This window comes from Strigops habroptila, chromosome 2, assembly GCF_004027225.2.
Source record: "Strigops habroptila isolate Jane chromosome 2, bStrHab1.2.pri, whole genome shotgun sequence".
Taxonomy (NCBI): domain Eukaryota; kingdom Metazoa; phylum Chordata; class Aves; order Psittaciformes; family Psittacidae; genus Strigops; species Strigops habroptila.
The window spans coordinates 57,200,407-57,222,165 of NC_044278.2; the positions used below are offsets into that span (position 1 = coordinate 57,200,407).

General features: G+C 42.1%; 4 protein-coding genes across 14 annotated transcripts in view; 1 reads left to right on the forward strand and 3 right to left on the reverse strand.

Moving 5' to 3' along the window:
- Positions 1 to 2,128, reverse strand: part of INPP4A (inositol polyphosphate-4-phosphatase type I A) — a 124,336-nt gene extending 122,208 nt beyond the window's left edge. For 5 of the 7 annotated variants that reach the window (XM_030476998.1, XM_030476989.1, XM_030476997.1 and 2 more), the window contains exon 1: positions 2,032 to 2,128. The gene's annotated coding sequence lies outside the window, so the exon portion shown is untranslated. The remainder of the gene's footprint in view (positions 1 to 2,031) is intronic. The other 2 variants (XM_030476991.1, XM_032919767.1) reach the window with 2 other exon arrangements.
- Positions 2,129 to 8,289: 6,161 nt separating this feature from the next.
- LOC115604172 (cytochrome c oxidase assembly factor 5) lies at positions 8,290 to 11,690 on the reverse strand. The gene is made up of 3 exons (XM_030477016.1): positions 11,478 to 11,690; positions 11,148 to 11,231; positions 8,290 to 9,014 (listed from the first exon to the last, which is right to left on the reverse strand). Exons 1-3 carry the CDS (start codon positions 11,577 to 11,579, stop codon positions 8,973 to 8,975), a joined length of 228 nt encoding a protein of 75 aa, XP_030332876.1. The 5' UTR covers positions 11,580 to 11,690; the 3' UTR covers positions 8,290 to 8,972.
- An 18-nt stretch (positions 11,691 to 11,708) lies between these two features.
- On the forward strand, positions 11,709 to 17,624 carry UNC50 (unc-50 inner nuclear membrane RNA binding protein). Its single transcript, XM_030477014.1, has 6 exons — positions 11,709 to 11,814; positions 12,364 to 12,647; positions 13,543 to 13,663; positions 14,874 to 15,013; positions 15,090 to 15,191; positions 15,705 to 17,624. The coding sequence occupies exons 2-6, from the start codon at positions 12,368 to 12,370 to the stop codon at positions 15,839 to 15,841; spliced, it is 780 nt and encodes a 259-aa protein (XP_030332874.1). The 5' UTR covers positions 11,709 to 11,814; positions 12,364 to 12,367; the 3' UTR covers positions 15,842 to 17,624.
- MGAT4A (alpha-1,3-mannosyl-glycoprotein 4-beta-N-acetylglucosaminyltransferase A) overlaps positions 16,447 to 21,759 on the reverse strand; it is an 83,385-nt gene continuing 78,072 nt past the window's right edge. For 4 of the 5 annotated variants that reach the window (XM_030477013.1, XM_030477012.1, XM_030477011.1 and 1 more), the window contains one exon: positions 16,447 to 21,677. In XM_030477013.1, coding sequence (XP_030332873.1) covers positions 21,651 to 21,677 — 27 coding nt within the window. In that variant the 3' untranslated portion in view covers positions 16,447 to 21,650. The remainder of the gene's footprint in view (positions 21,678 to 21,759) is intronic. The other variant, XM_030477009.2, reaches the window with a different exon arrangement.

Genomic DNA, 21,759 nt, shown 5'->3' on the forward strand with positions numbered 1-21,759 from the left:
AAATTTTTAAATTTTTCAAAAAAGCATTAAGCAATCAGTGGTTTATTAACCTTGTTTCCCAGGACAGCAGGGTTGTGCTACCTCATCTCCCTTGCTTTAGAGTTTGAGAGCATACAAACACAGAAGAGTCTCTGCTGCTGCTGCTTAAAAAATAAGGCAGCAAGACCTTCCCAGCTAGCTCTCTACTGCCAATGCAGACAGGCTCAGTAATACAAACATCTGAGGAAAGAATGATATCGGCCTGCGGCTGGAGAGCAATTGTCAACATGGTGCCTCATAGTCCAGGCAAAAGCCCCTCTCCCGTCCATGCATCCCATCCTTAGATTCAACCTGCATATATTGCCTTTACCCATTGTACAGAGAAAAAATGTATGGCACTGGGACAAAGCTGCAGCTTCATTCTTACACTGCTCCATCAAAGCCATGTGAAACAGATGATGGTGCCTCAGTACTGCAAAGGACTCTCTCTATATATTATATTTCACAACCGTATTCTAGTTTCATAAACGAGCAAAAATCTGAAATATGCACCAAACTAAACACACAATCTGTTTCCTTTTAAGGCTTCTCTACATTGCGAAAGGAATAAAGAAGGCTGGTCTGGAATAAATTAAGGGAGGTTAAATGTTCTTCAACATCCTGTCACTTTGCACTGCGCGTTCTGCTCACAAAGTTCAGCTCTTCTACTCCCCAAACGATGGCATCACTGATGAAAAAGCAGAGCTCCCTAAAGAGCATTATGTGTCACCAGACAACAACTGCCAACAGACACTCTCATTTTCCTGATTTTCCCTTTTTCCAACTCCTGCTACCAACCCTGGATGGATAGTCCCACCTCAGGATGGTTCCCCCTGCAGTTTCCATGCCTCCTTTTGAGCAGCAAAGCATGCGGGTGCGAAGTAGTGAAGCACTACTTTCGGCTACTTGCAACCATACCACCTTGCCTTGGGGTAACTCTAGCACTGCAACAAGCGTGGCCCGCCACAAATATCTTGGGGACACAGGGACTGCCAGCCTGCTGCTCAACAAACCCATGTCATAGCACAAAGTTGTGAAAAACAGCATCCAGGTGAATATTGAAAAGCATAGATCTCATAAATATACCTAAAAATAGGAACACGCAGGAGCTTTCAAGCACCCTCTTAAAACATGGAATCACAGACTGGTTTGGGTTGGAAGGGACCCTAAAGGCCACCCAGTTCCAACCCCCCTGCCATGGGCAGGGACACCTTCCACTAGACCAGGTTGCTCAAAGCCCCATCCAGCCTGGCCTTGAACACTGCCAGGGATGGGGCAGCCACACCTTCTCTGGGCAACCTGTGCCAGCGCCTCACCACCCTCACAGTAAAGAACTTCTTCTTAATATCTAACCTAAATTTCCCCTGTGTCAGTTTAAAGCCATTCCCCTTGTCCTGTCACTACACGCCCTTGTAAAAAGTCCCTCTCTGGATTTCTTGTAGGCCCCCTTTAGGTACTGGAAGGCTGCTAGAAGGTCTCTCAGGAGCCTTCTCTTCTCCAGGCTGCACAACCCCAGCTCCCTCAGCCTGTCTTCACAGGAAATAAAAATTAAAAGCAACCTCACCCTTTCTGTTGACGCCTCACTCTCGCATCCCTTCCCAAGGCAGCCGCTCGTACGCCCTGACTCGCACACGGCAGCCCGGCACGGCTCACCCACGCTCCCGCGGACGCCCAGCACGAACCCTGACCAACGACAGCCGCGCACCAGCGTACCCAGCAACGCCGCTACACGCAGCATCACGCAGCAGAGGACCACACCGATGGCCGAAGCCGCGGCACGATGCAAGCCCCGGGTGCCAGGGCCTCCCCAAGATGGGGGCGAGGCGCTCCCAGCGGCGGCAGGCGGCGAGGAGAGGCCAACGGCCGCCCCCCCTCACCCGGAGCTGTCAGCGGCGCCTCCCGCCTCAGCCGCACCAGCCCCGGAGATGCACCTTCTCCCTCCGGCGCCCGCCTCAGGGTGCGGCGGCGCAGCTCCCGGCCGCTCCCGGAGCCCGCCAGGCGACCCCCGCTTACCTCCGCAGCCGCGGTTCGCCACAGCCGCCGGCCCCGCACCCTCAGCGGCTCCGGCGGCCCGACGCGCGCCGGCGCCCGCCCGCTCGTGACGGCACCGGGAGCGGCGGCCCCGCCCCGCCGCTGGGCCCGGCCCCCTGCGGCCGCCCGGCCCCGCAGGGCCCCGCCGCGGGGGGCGGGCACGGGAAGGACAGCCTCGCCCTCCCTCTCGGCCGGGCTGAAACGAGCCTGTGTCGGTAGGGCTGCAGGTGCGGGGCTGCCTGCCGGCCCCCGGGCCAGCCGCCTGCCCCTTGGTGCTTTGTCATCCCCGGCTCCACGGCATCCAAACCCACAGAAACTGGGTTCGCTTGTAACGTCATCTGCAGGCAGGAACTGGGGATTCTAAGACAGAAAACGCCACGGGGCTGAGAAGAACCCGCACCGCAGATGTGAAGTTTGAGCCAAATTATTTGAGATAACAATCCAGAATATTTTTTTTCTCTGCTAATAAAAATGTCAGCATGTTTCCTCTGTTTGTCCTTACTCAATTGAAGTGCCACTTGAAGCTACTCGACGCTGGATCAACCAGCCATGGTTGCTGAAACTACTGCATAGCTGGAGCCAGGGCTCTGTTTCTTAATCAATCTCTACACCACAGTGCTGTCAGTGAGGGACTTAACCTGCTCAAGCAGTGCTAAGTGTAATTTGAAAGACTGTAAGGAGAGGTCACAGTCCAGCTCTTGACTCATTCTGTTATTTTCACATGGCACACAAACGCCGAGGAGAAGGCAGGCTACTCGCAAGCTACTCTGTGGGAACTCCCCGGAGGTCTGCGAGGGGCTCCTGCGCACAGGAAACACCCTGAAGTGGGGAATCTGGGAGATGATACACACACAGACACACTCCTCTGGATGCCTCCAGCCAATTGTGCATGACCCGCAGAGGACAGCTGCCAACTACCAGCTGAGTCAGTCCTAACACCACTCCAAGTGTAAGAATCTTAACTTGCCTGTTGCAGCTCCCCAGTGCTGGAAGCTGCCAGCTCAAGTCCTCAGTATGATCTGAATTTGGATGGAGAAGCCAGGAGACACACCTTGAATTTTTCATTTTCCTTTCCACCTGTCAACAGTGAAATTCCATGCAAGCACTTCTTCAAAATCACATAGAACTTGGGAGAGGACGCATTTTCAAGGCCTTGTCAAACATATGGGATTTTTAACATTTATCTTTGGTCATAGTTTGGCACAAAGCTAATGAACACATGCCACATTTTTAAACAAGGAGACAGAAAATAGGAGCTCCTCTGTATACCACACAAGCTTAAAGCCATCCTCTCATAAAAACATTAAATATACTTGGCCAGAACAGGCTAGAAAGCATGCAGACACTGTCACTAGCACACTTTGTTGAATGTTAAGTGGCAGTGTTAAGAAGCATAAAACATCATGGTTTATCTGTAGCTAATTGTAATTGATTATCAGAAGGGAGTTGTGTTTGAGTAGAGGTACTTGGAGAGCTGTCCTGGGACCCTTACCAGGTTCAAGACTACTCAATATTTTCCTCAAAGATGTAGAAGTGTGTATAAGCTCACTGCTGATTATATTTGTGGACAACACAAAAGCTGGCACTATGGTGAGCTAAAGAATTGGACCATCACATAAGAGTTCTGGAATAGCTGATAAAGCGTACTGTTCAAAATTATTATTATTATTTTTTATAGCCAAAGCTCAGGTTACACATCCAGGAAAAGAACACAAAGCCACACCTTGAACACTGGGGAAAGAGCTGGCCGAAAAACTATTGACTCTGAAAAAGGGATCATAATGGACAAGGAATTGAACACGAGATCCCAACTTACCACTTGTCACAAAATGTGACGTGTCTCAGAAGCACATCAACAGCGTGCAAAGAAAAAGGGGATTTTACCCATATGTAGATCACTAAAAAAAGCCCATACAACATAAAAGGGATTTATCTCCTTCTTAAAAGAAGATTACAAATATGTGAAGGGACTAAGGAAGACAGGCATAACACAAGATTTCAGGAAGTCAATCCATGCATTTCATCAAAAAAATATTAAGAGCACACTTATCTTCCCCTCCCCCCCCCCCCCCCCCAAGTTTTAAATGCATTCCCAGCAAGAAAATAAAACCTAGGGCCAACCTCTTTTGCAGAGCCATCCCCATCTCTTCTTCTGCAAGTGAAAGCTGAAGTCAAATTCTGATCACCAGACAGACTTGCGCTTTTAAAAGCAGGATTACTAGCTACTGGAACACACTATCAAAAGAAAACATTTTATGCCCTTTTCAAGAGCCAGTGCCTTTCTCTAGCATAAAAACCTTCAAGAAGGTCACACTCGATAAAGGGTGTCAAACTTACCTAGACTGCTAATATGAAGTGGGAAGGGACACTTCACCAGATGCCCAATCTCAGCTGATAAAGGACTTTATGTAGTTTCTGCCTTTATACTGAGCAATGCAAAAGCTCACACATCTGACAATGAATCCCCTCAACACACTATCTACCTCCATCTTCCTTAAGATGCCAGCGATCTGACAACCTCCAACAGATTTCTTCCCACTCAGACTTCCAGAAGCCATCCTGCTATAGCCATTAGAGAAGTATGGCTGATACAGAAACAAACGCCCGAGATTCAAGGGCAGTATCTAACAAATATTACACCTCTGTGACCTATGTACCAAAAAGACTTCAGAACTTCCCCCGCCAAAAGGGCCTCAAAGATTCCTGCCATAAACTAACAGAAAAACTCTATATTCCTCATCTTTCATGATAATGAAGGACAACACAATACACTTTCACAGTAGCACAGTTCTCATTAGAACTTACAAATTACGAGCCAATTTCTACATTCATATTTTTTCCTAGCTTCTTTCAAAGTAATAGTACTGATAATGCAAAACCAGAATTTTCTTCCCTCAGAATGTCAACCAAGTCATTGTGGAGCATACCACTTACAGAAATTGACAATTTTCTGCAGGTATCTGCAGCAAAACTGTGCCAGAAACAGGTAATTCAGCATGCACATTTGGGAAAAGGATCTCAAGGTTTCTGGTTACTATTCTGTCAAGAACAGTTTATGACTGAAATGAAAACTGTCACGCTCTTCAGCTTTAAACAATGAGATACAGATTTAGAATAAATGCACGTATTTTAAATGACCACATATCAAGTGCTAAGGCAGCATGAGGACTTGTGAAATTCATCATGACAGCAAAGCTGCTACAGTTCTGTATTTCTAAGTTTTCCAACCAAAGGCTTAAACAACAGATACTGCTTACCACCTACATCCTGTGACTGCATTTTTAGAGGATGATTTCACTTAGCGCTCTTCTTAAGAGCAGAAGGTGTCAGTCTAGTTTGTTTCAGGATTCCACTGAAATAATACTATTATTTTAAAAGTCTGGTTTGACAAAAAAAGCCTATCATCCAACCTGCTACTCCCCAGAAACTTGGAAGTGAAGAGAGAATACACAACCAATTTCTTATGCCAACCACTGAATAATGAAGCCCTTTGTAATACAAATGCATACATTCTGGAAGCAGAAAAGCTTTCAGAAGTGCATACTTGTTAAACGCCAACCCCTTTCTCTCTCTTTTCAATATATGTACACATGGGCCTTCATTAAACAGATTTAGCTTAAACAATGTGCCTAACTTCATACTAACTTGAAAGAACAGATTTAATGCCCTAAAGAATTTTCAAACCAGAGTAAATGAGTATGGCCCATTTTTTATCAGAATAAACATGTGGGTAGTTCTGCAGCATGTGTTTACAGCTATGTAAATACAAACGTGGTTGCAGGACTGGACCATGGAGAGAACACATTAACTGATGAAACCAGATGCAGCAATGCAGACAGGTCCTAATACAGATGGAGCCACAGTCTGCAACATGAATCTTGACAGCACTCAACACCCTTTGACTCTGCCACTGTGTAAAATAAATGAGAGAAATTAGAGCAGCAGTGAACGGTTTTTGCAATACTGTGCCCTGTACTTACACAATACAAATTATTAGCACTGCATAGATTTGTGATTCTAAAACCAATAAGAGCCTTTTGGCACCATTTCAACCTTTTGTTTTCAGCAGTCCAATTTCGCAGATTCAAACACAGTACATGTTCAATCCTGCAAAATCTACCACAGACTACAAATATGTATTTTTTTAATACAAGCCAATGGTGTACCTCAAAGCATGAGACTTAAGAATACCAATATATTCAAATAAAAACATTTTGTGTGTAAGGAAAAAGCTGGAATCGTATACACAAATTTGTAGTACTTCGGGCTTTCTGTTAATGAAACTAATTCTTTTTCACATAAGGAACATTAATAGCTCTCAAGTAGGACAGTGCACAAAAGCCCAAGACAATTATATAATTAATCATTTTTAGACAGAATGCTATGTTACACAATACTGGATCAAACAACGACAGTCTCTCAAGCAAGTCAGTATCTTGATACATATTATATGCATTTTTATACTTTCCAAGCAGCTTTGTGAACCATCAGGAAATTTCAACACTAGGACTCCACTGGATCAATACACATATTCTGTTAAATTAACAGAATGTCCAATAGCAAACACTGCATTTAAATGCAGCACTTGATCTCCACCAGAACTAACTAGTTAAAAATAACCAGTTGTCTGCTCTTTTCCAAAAGGAGCTGCTGCAGTGCCATTAGGTGAGACTTAGTCATTATGGCTAAGAAAGGAACAGATCACCTGAACCATCAAGCCTATAGGCCACTCTGCCAGGGCAGACTATGGAAAAGTCCTTGACTACTAAAACCGCATACCATTCCCACTCTTCTCCCTGACATTTAACTTCCTGCCAAGAGGCTTTAAATTTAGTTTTACTCCCTTTTTTTAATGTCTTTTTCTTTTCCAAAGGGAGAAGGCTTGTGAGTAAAAACTTGAAATTAGAGTGTTTTAATTAATACTCTTACAGGATTTATATACAATTTATCAACTGTAACTATAATACAGTATTTATACAACACCAATTTATCATTTTAAAATATGTAAAGAGATGATATGGTAACTAGGGAAAACAAAGTATGTTTACAGCACTTCGACAAATGAACTAGCTTTCACTTCATCAACAGAACATGAAAATGTGAAATCGGTGTTGATTTATGATTGCAAAAATAAAATCCTACACATACAAGGAATATAAACACACTTTGCAGTTGCTTAAGACAGACAGAATTAAATAATCAACACGCACTCATTCACTGAAGTCATCAATTTTACAAGCCTAAGTGTTGCACGCATCTGTTCAGACTAAATGTAAATCAGCCACATGGCTATAAGTTTCAGCCAAGAAGTTACAATGACTCTCTCCCCTCTCCCTATTTCCTAATCTTGTTTCTGATCAGCTTGTCTGAAGTTATTTGAGTTTCCACATGTAAGAGCTACAGTATCACTTAGTTCTTAAAGGAGGTGTCTACCTCACTGAAGAAAGGAAAAAGAAATATTCTTCAGAAACAAGTTCTTAAACAGAACCAGTAAGTATTGATCACAGTCATGGTTTAAGCACTATTTAATGCTTGTTAGTGCCATAAATCCTGCTTCCTTACCAGAGCGGGGCAAAAGAGACTAGCTGATAGATGTTATCTATCTTGAAGAACACTGTCATACCTCAGATGGATCTGTCACAGCCATCCTCGATCAAAGGAAAGCAAAACAATAATTCTCTCTTAATTTCTTTGCTTTTTCACTTCAGTTGTTTTGTAACTTATGAAACTATATGAAATTTGACTAAGCACTAAAATTCTCAAGGAAGAGCAAGTTTTAAGAAGTATATGGCAGAAACTAGTTGCCATTTAAGTGAATGACAATTTGAGTATTTTATACCCATAAATATGAACCAAAGATTTCAGAGAGAAGTGACAAAGTAAAAACAAGAATACTGCTTACACAAAGTAGAAAGTAAATTTGTGGAACACTACTTCTATAAACACAATAAAGTCCAGATCATCATCCCTCATTTGGATTAGTATTTATACAACTGCTTGGAAAATTATGCAGAAAGATCATTCAGGGTCATCTCAAGAGGAACTTAAATACTGCTGTAAATACTTCTAAAACACAGTTAATAGCAGCCATGATCTCCTCAACTGTTGGCTTGAGGAACACCTTTCTCACCCATCCAAAGATACACAATTAGCTACAACCAAGCATACAGCTTTCAAGTCATTGATTAGGATAATGCTATAGTTCTCTTGGACTTCTGTCAATACAATAAAGACGACGGATTACTTGAAAGATAAATCAGACATCTTTTGATTTAGAGTAACCAAATGTAAATCCAGTTGCCCAACAAGACTAGACAGTGCTAATAACCATTTACATCAATCATCACATTAAAGGGATTTGTAGCAAGAGGAAAGAGATGCCACCCTTTACATGTGGGACTGGAAAAACATCACTGCTCCTACCTGTTAGTGCAGGTTTATTGGGTAGCAAACCTACTGGGGTGGAAACAGTTTGCACATACATTTCAGAACCTCGTTCAACTCCTCATCTCTGAAAACAGCTCTATCCTGAAGTATCCTCTGGGATACCAGTCGAGTGAACTCCCAGTTTCACATCATATGCTATGTGTAATAGTAGAACATGTTCAGAATTGGTAAAACTGCAAAAGACAACTTCAAAACAGAATGATAACTTCTGCAGCTTACTCTGGATTTTATGTATTTTATTGCAAGCACGTGTCAAGTCCCCATTTTGGCCAGAACTTGCAGTTCTACACTTGCCTTCTTTTTAACATTTAAATGCACATCCAGGTCAATCTATTGGAATACTCAGGAGTAGGTACCTTCCACGAAATTACTGTATAAAAGGAGGCAGCAGATACTGTCTTCTTCCTTTAGTCTCTATTTTGGGTAAAGTGCTGCTGAGCCCTGATTTCCCACGGCTGGGTCTCTTCATGGGGACTTCAGTATCCTTTCCTTCCTCTGAATCTTGCCCTGGTATCCAACTGAAAATTGAAGTCAATATATTAAAAACATGCATTTTGCAAAAGAAATGCTTTAGAGTGCTTGTGAAATCTTGGCACTTTGTAACATCAGAATAAAGCCCAAAATACAGCAGAATTTACTGTAAAGAAAACTAGTGACGTAGCCAACAAGCCACAGGGTTCTTCCAATGAAACAGACATTGTATCATCTTAAATCTCACTAAAAATTAAAAATACGTGATAGGTGTCCTGTGTAACAACAAAAATGACAGAAAAGCATAGTGGGGTGGCAAGGAACATGGGAAAACACGGTAGTGTCAATCTGCTTAGATCTCTTTTTCTAAACTTAACTGATAAGCTGAAGGAGTAAAATTCAGACTGGGTCAAAGTGGGAGTCACTGCAAATGTCAGTGAGGAAAAGGATAACTTAAATACAAGAAGGGAAAAAAAAAAACAAACAACCAAAGCACAGTAAAAAGAGAAATAATATTCAGCTTGTGAAATCTGCAGGTTTATTCTTGGCAGTTACAAAAAAGGCATTTAATGGAAGCAAAAGATGACAGTAAAGCTAAAATAAAAGCTACGGAGCGCACTTACAGAAGCTAAATCGCAAGTTCTTTCCCAGTGCAGCAGAAAAACATACTTTGACCTTGGGAGAATTCTTCTGAATTTAGTCAGCCTTGAAGATGCCAGTTACAGACCGCAATTCAGCTGTACTCAGATTCAGGATGGATATTTCACCTCCATTTACTAACCTTCCTTCAGAATTGCAGCAAAATTTGTAAAGAGCTAAACTACATGATGACACAGCTTGTCCAAGACAAGCAGCTTCCGCTTTAAACCTTAATCTTACCCTAATATCTAAAATGTACTGAAGTTTACTTCTCTAATAAGACATTATATTTCCTTGGAAAGAAAACAGAACCTAGGCAAACCCCCCAATGGTTTTAGCATATTATAAATTATGTCTGCATTTAGCATCTAACTTGGTTTTGGATACTTTTTCAGCCTCACTACTATACCAAGTAACAAATGTGGCAGAGCAGGATTACTGAAATGTACAGAGTTAACAGGACAAGGAAAATGTCACTTATCAGCCTTAGAATTTGGAGCAGTTAAATATAACCATGTGAGAGCCAGGCCTCTTCCTGCATGACAGGAGACACTTGGCTAGAAACTTAATTTCATCAGGCTCCCTTCACAATCTACAGACAGAAATACAGGCACATCATGTAATGATATGTATATTGATACTGCAATATATATATCTCTCTCTCAAATAGATATTTCAAGCATTAAATACACAGAGGTTTTTTCCTGTCCACAGAAATAGTAATAACTTGTCACTTTATGTATTAATATACTTTATATAGAAGGGGTACAAAAAGCTCCTACAACTTCAATAAAATACAGAATGGAAGAAAAAACTTAGGTACCATTTCAGCTGTATGTTCTTCACTATGCACCACACTGGCTAAAAATAAAAGTGAGCCCTGCACTACCTACGCTTAGAAAGTTTTGATACCATCTTTACAACATCCTAACTATTTTTTGAATGTCATGGAAACACAACCAAGACGTTTCTGAATAAAACAGGGGAAACTCCATCAATTACACTTTTAAAACTGACTTCTCGCTATTATGCTTAATGGCTCACTGTTAAAAAAACCCCAAACTGTCACTTATTATGAACTCAAGTCCTTCAAGAAAATTAAGAATAGCATAATTTGAATGTAAGAGTCAGCTTCAACAGTGAAAGCCTCTTTCAATAGCACAGCCTCTTCACTTAAACATTCTCTATACAGATCTCTTCCAATGACCCCAAAAGTTAGCTTGTCAAGATCTTACAATTACCTGACTAATATTGCTTAAACCAAAGCTTTAATAAAAAGAGTAGCAAAAATGCCTCATTTATCTGTCACACTCTAAGCCTAGTTCAATTCAAATATGCATTTTTCTATCTCTTTTATACTCCAAAACTTTTTCTTCAGATGTACAGATGTATCACATCCATATTTTGAACGGAATTCAAAGGCAAGACCTACTCCGCTTAATGACACCAGTTTTACTGAATTGAGAGGTCTTCTTCAGAAAACAGGGAAGAGGATGGCGAGCATCCATGGCGCTAGCAGGGAACACACCACAAGCACTCACCATCGACCTTTTGCATGCAAAAAACGTCATTTGCAAACTTCTGCAGTGTCCTTCCCTCAAGCACTGCTTCGGGCTTTTGTTTTCCTGTGAGACGAGAAAGAAAGGATTACAAACTTAACGGGTTACAGCAGCTCGTCAGTAAGACATCAAACTACTTCAGAGGATGTTTACTCGGGATTTTGTTACGGTACGGTGACTCGCGCTTCCTTCTGAAGTTGACATTTCTTAACCTGCTTTAAAACGCGAATTAACGGGCCTGAAGGGGCCCCGGGGCGCGCTGAGCCCGGGGAGGCGAGTGCGGCACCAGCAGCGGCGGTGCGCAGCGCTCACCTGCAGGACGCAGGGGCTCTCCAGGAGGCACTGCCGCAGGTCCTCTCTCACCCCCCCGCAGGCCTGCCTGTCCTCCTCTTTATCCTCATAGTACTTAGGCATGGCGGCGAGGCCGGCTCTACACCTCGCTGCGGCCTACCCGGGCACCGCCACCGCCACCCGCCACCATCTTGGACACCCTTACCCCTATCGCCGCTTCCGGCGGCGAGGAGGAAGGGGAGGGGTGGGCCCGGGAAGGAACCCGGGCGCCTGCGCCGCCGACGTTGCCGGAAGGCCGCGGGCTTGGGGGGCGGCGGCGCCGGGCGAGGCGGGGGTCGCGCCGTGGGCCGGGCAGCAGGTGAGGCCCCGTCCCGGCGGCGGTCGCTGTGGGAGGAGCGGCGCGGTGCGAGCCCGGCTGCTGGCGGGGGATGAGGGGGTGTCGGTGCTTCCCGCCCCGGCGCTGGGACGCGGGTCCCGCGGAGGGGGCGGCGGCGGCTGCTGCTTGTGGGGCGGTCGCGGCGGTCGCTTCGGGCGATGCCGGGCTGATGCGGGCTGAGCAGCGGATGGGGAGACCCGTAATCTTTCCCCTGCCCTGGCTGCGCGCTCCGGCCTTACTCCTCCTGCGGAGCCCGGCGGCCGCCAGCGGCTTGAGTCGCTTTTGCGATGGGGCGGCAGGGTTGGGGCCGCCTGGCAGGCGGTGCTGAAGCAGAGGTGCCTGCTCCTCCTTCCCGCTTACTGCCCTCCCCAGCAGTCAGCAAAGGGAGTGTCAGGACGCGGCGGGCTCGTCTGTGACTGTCTCAGTTCGTACTTGTGTGTAGCGTTTGTAACTTGTGTGGCCCGAATGGCCTGGTTGTGTTTTCAGGCCTCGTTTCTAAGCCGAATGCATCTTTTGAAATTCCTTCTTCAGCGAAATGCTGCCAACCACCTCAGTTAGTTCCCGGAGCCAGGGCAATGGTGTGCTGAGCCCCAGGGATGCCGCAAGGCACACAGCCGGAGCGAAGCGCTACAAGTACCTGCGGAGGCTCTTCCACTTCCGACAGATGGACTTCGAGTTTGCTCTTTGGCAGATGCTTTACCTGTTCACTTCACCGCAGAGGGTTTATAGAAACTTCCACTACAGAAAACAGACAAAGGACCAATGGGCAAGAGATGATCCCGCTTTCTTAGTACTTCTCAGTATCTGGCTCTGCGGTGAGTGCAAGGAAATTGCATAAAAGAGAGGGAGGGAAAGTTCAGGGATGGGCATTCGTGGCCCTTCTAATAACACACACACACAAAAGGACCAATCTATATGGATTATCTTTTAATCAAAGTTGAATAGCAGAAAATGGCCTAACCATTTGGAAGTTAAAGTGGGAATTAGAAAATGGAGGAGACAACTAATACTATGTAGTCTTGAATTATTCTTTCTATTGCAACCCATTTCCTATTGCATTTCAAACTACGTAGTTCCCTGTAACTTTACAGACAGTAATAAAATGCCATGCCATACAGCAATGCTTTACTTAAAAAATATGAACACTTGGTTTAGCTGAACATTACAGATAAAATGCTGTCTTTACAGTAAAGACCCTGGTGAGATTCTGCATATCGCAGAATTAAGCTATAAACAAAGCCTCTTGTGTAGTTTTTAGACTGAACTGCAAATATAATATATTTTATCCTAGGCATCTTCTGTTACATAGCACACTGCTGTTAGTAGTACCAAAACTCTTAGTTCTGAACTATCACCGCACACATGGTTTGGGTTAACAAGGAGCTTTTATAAACCAAAGTATATCCTATTGTACTGTTGTGTGGCTTTTTTTGAAAAGAGTTTGGGTAGAGCAATAGAATTTGCTGTTACGCTGTTAAGCCCAAATACAGGCGAGTGTTCTCTAATTTGTGAAAGGGATTATATTATGAATAAATAGCCTTATGCTTAGTTTTGGGTGGAAAACAACCAGTTGTTGGACTGAAAATCTCAGGAAGAAAAGTAAGAAGGAAACTTGACGTTTTGTAACAGTATACTCAAATAGACATACTGCTTTAAGATCACATGCTTTCTTTTCCACAGCTAACTTAAATAACCTTGTTCTCCTTTCAGTATCTACTGTAGGATTTGGATTTGTGCTGGACATGGGGTTTTTTGAAACAATAAAGCTGCTACTTTGGGTTGTATTCATCGACTGCGTAGGTGTTGGCCTCCTGATTGCAACTCTGATGTGGTAAGTAGCAAAGGCTGAAACTGGAGTCAGTATTGCTAATCAGACACGGGTTGTCCCCTGCTGTTTGCATGACACTTGGTTGTCTGGGGCAACATTATGAAGTATGTATTGAATATAGATTTTGTGCTGTCATGGTAATTGTTTCAAAATGTTGCTTTAAAAGAGGATGTATCTTTACTATTGTTTCCTGCAAAAGGTGAATGCTCAGAAAGTCTGTATTACGGTGAACATTTCAACTGGTTTTCTTTCTTCTTGTGCTGGTTAATCTTCAGCAGTAATGCCAGATCAAGAGTGTGGTGATCAAAACCAATATTACTTAATTCCTTATTTTGGTTGAAAAGCTTAGGTAATACAAGCCTAAGGATGACTATGTTTAAGTAGGGCAGGACACAATTGGCTCATGCTTCTTTCTGATGATTTTAGCTATTATTTCCACTGTAAGCAGTGTTGGTTCTATTTTGTGCATGTTTGCTGGTCACTGCCAGTTTTAGCCTGGAACGTCCAGAGACTTAAAGAAAGGGAGAGCAGTAGGGAGTAAGTTTATAACCTGGGCCTGAGCACATCAGAGGAAGCTACCACAAAAACCCTGGTGTCTTAACTTCTTATTTCTGAGAATGTGTTGACTTCTTGTTCCTCTTATAAACGGGATACATTTTCTGATGTCAGCAGAACTTCAGCTGGAGAAAACAAAGTCTTGAATCTTGTTCCTGAGCCTGTTGCACCAGGCAGCACACATTCTGTTAGGGCTTGTCTTCAAGAAGAAGAATGGGCTCACCTTAAGCTTGCTATCCCTGCCCTTTTTCTGTGCTTGCAGTGCACCAGTTCTGTGAGGATGAGTTAAACCATCTCTGCAGCAGATGCGCCGATTGTGTACGGGCACTTGTCTGAAGTTACCTCCTGTGTACAACCCAAAGAACTTGTGACTGCAGCGATAAATTGTAGCACTGATGTATTTAAAACAAAGCTTTGTTTCTGTGTTACCAGGAATGTGTCTCAGCTGCCTCTTGAATGCAAGGGGTGTAATTACAGTTTTAACAAAAACATTTTGGCAATAGTCTGACCCGCATAATTCTTGCGTATTTTCTCCCAGATAGTGGAAACTTTGTCAGGGTAGAGCTAGGATCACATGTGGCTTCTTCTCTCAAAGCAATGCTTTGTTGGTCAGCTCTGCGGTCACATTAACAACATTCTCAATTGTCTTCTCGTGTAGGTTCATTTCTAATAAGTACTTGGTGAAGCAGCAAAACAGAGACTACGATGTGGAGTGGGGATATGCCTTTGATGTGCATCTGAACGCTTTCTATCCACTCCTAGTCATTTTGCATTTTATCCAGCTGTTTTTCATCAACTGTAAGTAGAATATTTTGGGTGCTCTGCTTCAGAATCATGCTGTGTCACAACAGCTGAGAGCAGTTGTCTCTTCCAGATGTCATCATATCCGATTCTGTCATCGGGTATTTTGTTGGGAATACATTATGGCTGATTGCAATTGGCTACTACATCTATGTGACATTCCTAGGATACAGTGGTGAGTAACGGCAACTTCTTTTCTATTTGACTAAAAATAAGAGCATGATTTCAGCCTATTAATTTGTAAAGCAGAGACTCAGCTGGGTGTTGAAGTAATTCTATCTTCATCGTGAAAGAAGTGAAAGATAAAAATTTCCCAATCCCTGTGTCCAGCTGTGTGGACATCTTAACCAAAAAATCATATTCTTCGCCATACAAGCCCTGTATTAGCCCTGTAGCACAACAACGTGTTTTTCTAGTTCCTCTGTAAATCCAAATCAAAACATTTGCATTATATAAAAATTCTGTCATGAGTTTAAGACAACATTTCCCAGGGTGTTACCTCTCTCAGTTACCTCAAGTACTCTCTGATCTGTGATGGTGGTAGGACTAGTAGGGCAGAGATGACAGCAGAAGGCAGGCAGAGCAGCACTGGTTTTTCTCGCTGTCTTCCCCCCCAGCCATTCTACATGAAGCGCTTTCCTGGAAAGAGCACTGCTTCATGCTTGCTTTGGTTTTGTTTCTGTTTCAGCATTGCCCTTTTTGAAGAACACAGCTATTCTTTTGTATCCATTCACCCTTCTCATCATGCTCTACTTGATCTCCTTGGCGTGTGGATGGAACTTCACCAAAATGCTTTGTTCCTTCTATAAGTACAGAGTGAAATAAAACCAGGACTTCATGTATCTAATGTTTATTTTGGTTTATCTTGGCTGTCTTGACAGTAAAGAAAAGAGCATTTTGTAAATGGTTGTAAATTTCTCTTTATTGTAGATAATTGTGTAAAAAAGTTTGAAGTGTCCTTTTTTTTTATTAAAATATTTACAACAGTAAACATGTTAGCAATTTGTCCAAATACTTTTGCAGTACATTCCTAAAACCAAGTTACTTGTACATCTCTGTAGCTTAAATTTAACTGCACCAAGTCTATTTAGCATAACTCTTACTGCAGCTATTTTGCACATACTGGCATAAGCTTTACATTATGAGGGTTTTAAGTGACACCAAAAAGCAGTTTTATTGAAGAATAATATTGGAATACCTTGCCTTGGGATTGGGTGAACGTATGGATCTCTGTAGTATTGCAATGGTAAAGCAACAGCTGTCTCTAGATATGAAACTGTCCCCTCCTTTCATAAAAGAACTTGAGAACAGGTTTATTTTTGTGACTACTTCAAATACGCATGGACAACTCTGGCACACAGAAGAAACAGTGATGAAAGGCACAATTAACATGACCCCTATCAGGTTTCCAAATATAGCAGCAAGTTTTTAAACCAATCTCTATTCTAACATCCACCCTTACACGTGGCAGGTCAGTGAGCACAGAAGGAAAGTACAAGTTTCATTTGGCTACAAGGGTGGGCTCATGGCAATGCCTGCAGCTATAAGGGCCACAAGGCAGGGGTATAAACCAACCATCTCGAATGCTACCTTCTGGAAAAGGGAGATGACAACTTTCCAAAGCAGTGTTCAGTATGAAACATGAGCACTAGGATTCAGTTTCCAGAACAACACAAGAATAAACTGGTTACAGTAAGACATTTCAATACTAGAATTTGATCTTTAAGGAAAGACTATATTTATCTTAGAATACCAAATACGCTGGCAGTGCATCTTACAGTACTCTGTGTTTCAGCCACTGTTAAGGCTTGAAGAGAATCATGTTCTCCTCTCAGCGGATGCTGAGCAACATTCCCGTTTTAACAACGAAAGCACTGATCCATGGAAGGCAAAGGATTCCATTTAGGACCTGCTCTCACCCCGACTACTGGCACAAGCTCCTGGCCTGCAGGCAGCTGCAGCCCAACTGTACACCTTTTCCCTAACAGGAATTCAGCACCAGTGATCACCCAGTTCACTTCAGCAGTGAAAATACTTCATACATAATGCCCCATGGTGCAATGTCAGTGAAATCAATGAAGGACTTGGGGCTTGTGTACCTTCCCTTTAGGGATATCAAAGTTTGTCCTCTTGAAGAAAGACTTCATCGGTCTCAAAATTAAGCTACTTCAAAAGTTCCAGCAGCTCACTGTTTACAGCAGAAATCAGCAAAACCCTTAAGAGGCCACTAAGGTAAGAAAAGTGACGCTCAAAGACCAATTTCTTACATCAACAATCAATGCTAGCCTGAAAACACCAGTTATTTGATTAATAGCCTTTTAGCATTATGCTGGTGATTGACAGCAAAGAATGATTTAAAAACACAAGGGCTTTTTCCCCTTTCTACTACAGTTACTCGCTTTAGCTTTTTCAGAATACATAGTTCCTACTAAGAACAAATGTAGAACTTGGGGTTAATTTATTTCAGGGGGTCAAGGTTTGTTCTCCCCACCTGAAGACTAAAATAGTATTGTCCAAGTTGGAAGCAAACTACAAATTACTACAACACTTCATCTGGAGCAAATATTTCCAACAAAACCCAGAGATTACTGAAAAGATAATACACTTAGGAAAAAAAATGAAGGAAAAATGTTACATAGTTGTTTAGTTTTGCCAAAGACTAAACGTACTCCAGCCCATTCAAGGAATTGTGTATCACATGGGCAAAGTATAAATGGCTTTGCTCTAAACCGACTGCTTTTGAAACATTTTTAACTCTTGGTACAAGCAGCAATACGACAGAAGAGTCCAGCCTTTGACTGGTCCATGAATCATATGTTTATCTGTTGGAATTTTTCTAAGCCACCTTTCAGTTAAGAAAAACCAAATTTATCTATAGGAATATTTTTTATAGATGCAAATGCATGGTTGAGATGCCTGCAAAAGCGCAAAGCCTTATACAGTGCTTTAGAAACACTCCTTAATTAAGAAAGAAAAAGTGCTACTTCGGGATCACATCCTGTTCACATTATTTACAAAGCTTTCAGGAGGACTACCCACTGAATAAGCAAAGCAAGGTCATACCAAGTCTTTTCTATTTCCTTGCTCCAGAGCAAGCCTCCTCAGCTTGGAAAAGCCAGCATTCATACCAGCCAGCCTGTTTGGCATCCAGTATAAGAAGCTATGAATAATTTGCTCAGATAACAAAGGTTTCTGGTAACGCCTTTGGCTTCACAAAGTTCCCTTTTCTGGAGCTTTAACAGCATCAGAAGGAGCTGATAGGAATATGGGATCATAGGATAATGCAGTTTATTCTGAAACACTTTCCATGACTTGATTACTATAAGATTCAGTGGCCTAGAGGGGATTTGTAAGGCCACAACAAAAATAACTTGAAATTAAATACAGGTAGGAAAAAACTTCCCAAATACCAGGCAATAGGTTTAAGATGCTGAGGAACTGTTGTGGTAATACTGTAAGTTACGACTGAGACATGCAAGAGACACCAATCCCTCTGGCGCACACCCACCATAAACAGTGCCCAAGCTAATGACTGCTGAGCCAAAGCATTCCCATTTCACTGTAACTCCAGGAAGGAGACTTGCACCACTTAACCCAGACTTAAGGATTGGAATTTGAAAGGCAGAAAGCCCAAAACAGCTGTCTGCAGAAATAAGCAGATAGAAAATATTTTCCCTGCTTTTTCTATTTCTCAACAAAATCTCCAAGGAAATTTGTGGAACTGATTACACCAGGTCTGAATTTACAAAACATAATTTGTATTAATGTGGCACATTTATTTAGAGAACGTAAAAGCTCAGGAACATTTAAAGTGTTAGAGCAGCCTGGAGTATTTCCAACTCCTGCTAGTATGACGTAATAAAAATGCAACAATCTTTAGAAAAACCCTCACATATTTTGCCAAGCACTAGTTAATTTGTTGTCTTTGATAAATCTCATCTCACCATTTTTGAAAACTAAGTACACTGTTAACCAGAGTCCTACAATCACTGTGGTCAGGGTTCTAGATATTTAAATTCATTAGCAATGATTCACCTCAACTAGTGTGAAACATCCAGAACAGCGATACTTGGAGAATAAGCACACAGCTTTCTTGAGTAAGTGGTACCAGTAAACTGTTGAACTCATGGAAAAAGATAAGAGTCGCTGTCAGCAAAGCTACTTCTATTAAGAACTGCAATGTCTACCATATTTCTGCAATCTAAATTGTAATAAATAGCTAGGGTTTGAATTACATCATTCATTCACAGGCACAGCTGAGAAGAAAACCTAAATACTTGCTTAGACCTCTGCTACATAACGTGTGATGAAAAGCCATCACATGGCAATACTTTGATGGGATGGCATCATGTACGACAAGTGGGGCTGTGGCATCCCAACAGGTTAGATTCACACAGGACTCAGAGCCTATTCACCCACATTCCTAATCCAAGAATAAACCCCATTTATGAGGCCAGTGCCTAGCTTATGCCCACAGTCTTTACGGGCAAGGCGAGCTTTCCAAGTAACATTTTATTTACACCACCCAATGCAATCCAAAAATGTAAGCAAGGCCTGCCTGGTAGCTTTCTACATTTCTTCAACTTATACCAGCCAGTCTACACAGAAGGTCTCATCTCTGTGTACAAGCTCTGTCTTCCCTGTGTCCCCAGACTACATAGCTAAAACAAAATGGCTACGGTCTGTAGAAGTAGTTAAGCTCTAGAATATTTCTGAACTGTCAAAGCTACAACACAATTTTCCAACAAGGCAGAAGGAAAGACAGGTTGGCTGTGTATCCCAGTGGTGATGGCTTGCAGTGCCGGGGAGTCAGATTTAGGCTCCTGTCCTTATGAATGTGTCATGAAAAAGAGGCCAAATCTGTTAGTCAAACTTTGATGCTGGAGATAAGAATTCAAGACCCCTGCTCTAGACCAGGGACCCTGCAACAGGTTTTGTGCACCTGTGCCCTGCCCACAAAGACCTTAAAGGTCTTTTCCAAACTAAGTGATTCTATGTTGGCGATAGTGGAGGGGGTTTTTTTCCTCAGGGAAAACTGGGCCAGCTTTCAAAATGTCAGTTCCAGGAGGCTGGTTCACAGCACAGCATGGAATCCCTTGGGGCCAGGGTAGATGCCTCCCTCCAGTGTCAATCAGGCACTTCGTTCCTATTTAAAGAGAGGAATTTCTGCTCTTCTTCCTGACCATTTCTGACTGGGTACCTTAATTCTTCCCACGCCCGTGTCCTTACACATAAGCACCTAAGCAGAAGGACTTTTAAGAGCAGTGGCATCATTAGTACTGCAACAATTCCAATCTGGATTTAATCCAGACCACTTTCTGTTCCTGCCTGAGTTTCTGATCTATTTAACATCACTGTTGTTTCCCTTGAAACAAAAAGACAGGGTACTAACTTGAGGCCAAATTCAGTTCCTATTAAAAGTCAGCGCGAATTACAACACTGATCCACAAAGGAGTGAAACTGAAATCTCATTCTTGACCAATGGAAGAAAATAAACTGTAACTACTCACCGTAATGAGTATGTAATGTATCTAAAATACACGATGAGGTAACAGAACTTTTTAAAAGGAGACCTCTGTAGATCAAATGTATCTAACTACTATTAATTCTTTTGATCAAAGTTAACCTCTGTCACTCCAAAGCAAAGCTGGAGAATGACTTTTTGTTTCAGTACAGAAAATGAATTTGTCCAGGCTAGGAAATGTCTACAAAGATTTTTAGAAAGAACTGTTTGGAATTGAAAAAATTCTTCTAAAATGCAATGGATTCAATCTAAAATCACTGCAGATTTTGTACGTAATATGAAACAAGACATTTCAGCATGCTTTTCATGTGGCTACAAACTGTACATAGTGGAATTTCATAGCCCCAAAGAAAAATGCTCTTCAGAACTCTGTTAATGCCTCTGAACATCATTCAGATTCCATGTACAAAACTACATAATTTAGAAACTTAATCTAGGGTTTTTTTAAACATGGCAGTATATTTGAAATATGGTATTAATTTATGTTTGCATCTCCAAAGAAAAATGTAGAAAGATAACTTAAACTAGAGAATTCATAAAAAAACTATATCAATTTAAAATTTTACTGCATAAAAATATGTACTTTTCAAATTATTTTAATAAATTAAATATCCCTAACATTTTTAATATATATCCCTGACAGTCTATAAAAGAGGGTTCTTGTTATAGAAAATAAATGGAACTCCGAAAGTACCCCCTTCATAAAACATATTTAACAATAATTATATTTTTTTTTCTTCTTCTTCAAGGAATGTAACAATATGTACAACTTCTCTATAGCACTATACTATCAAAATAGTACAGGTTAAGCGTAGCAGGGCTCTGTAACCATAAGATGGTAAAGTCACATTAAAGTGGAGGACAACTTCAGCCTCAGATGAATATTATCAGTGTGGAGCATCAGTTTCTGGATGGATCAGGTAAGATGGGGTCAATACAATCTTCTCTTCTACAGTAGATTTCACAAGAGGTAGAGTTCAAGTGAAAATGAAAGAAATTTGGAATAAGGTGCATGCTCAGTATTTTCAATTTGTGACTTGCTAAGGATGTCAGATTTTATTGGAAAAGTTTAAGGATTCTTTCTTTTTCCTCTAAAGCATATTTCTGTGATCAGTTTGTAATCTTTTTAATATGAATCTGAAATAGAGAATCAGAAAAAACAAAGTCATGTTTTAGGGTATTACATTTCTCGGCAATAAGAGGTAACTGCTTCAGCGTT

Coding starts and splice junctions, on each gene's coding strand:
- UNC50 (XM_030477014.1), top strand. CDS start 12,368: ATGCTGCCAACCACCTCAGTTAGTTCCCGGAGCCAGGGCAATGGTGTG. Junction 13,664..14,873: donor CTGATTGCAACTCTGATGTG/GTAAGTAGCAAA, acceptor CTTCTCGTGTAG/GTTCATTTCTAATAAGTACT. Junction 15,014..15,089: donor CCAGCTGTTTTTCATCAACT/GTAAGTAGAATA, acceptor TGTCTCTTCCAG/ATGTCATCATATCCGATTCT.
- LOC115604172 (XM_030477016.1), bottom strand. CDS start 11,579: ATGCCTAAGTACTATGAGGATAAAGAGGAGGACAGGCAGGCCTGCGGG. Junction 11,232..11,477: donor AGAGCCCCTGCGTCCTGCAG/GTGAGCGCTGCG, acceptor CTCGTCTCACAG/GAAAACAAAAGCCCGAAGCA. Junction 9,015..11,147: donor TTGCATGCAAAAGGTCGATG/GTGAGTGCTTGT, acceptor TTCAATTTTCAG/TTGGATACCAGGGCAAGATT.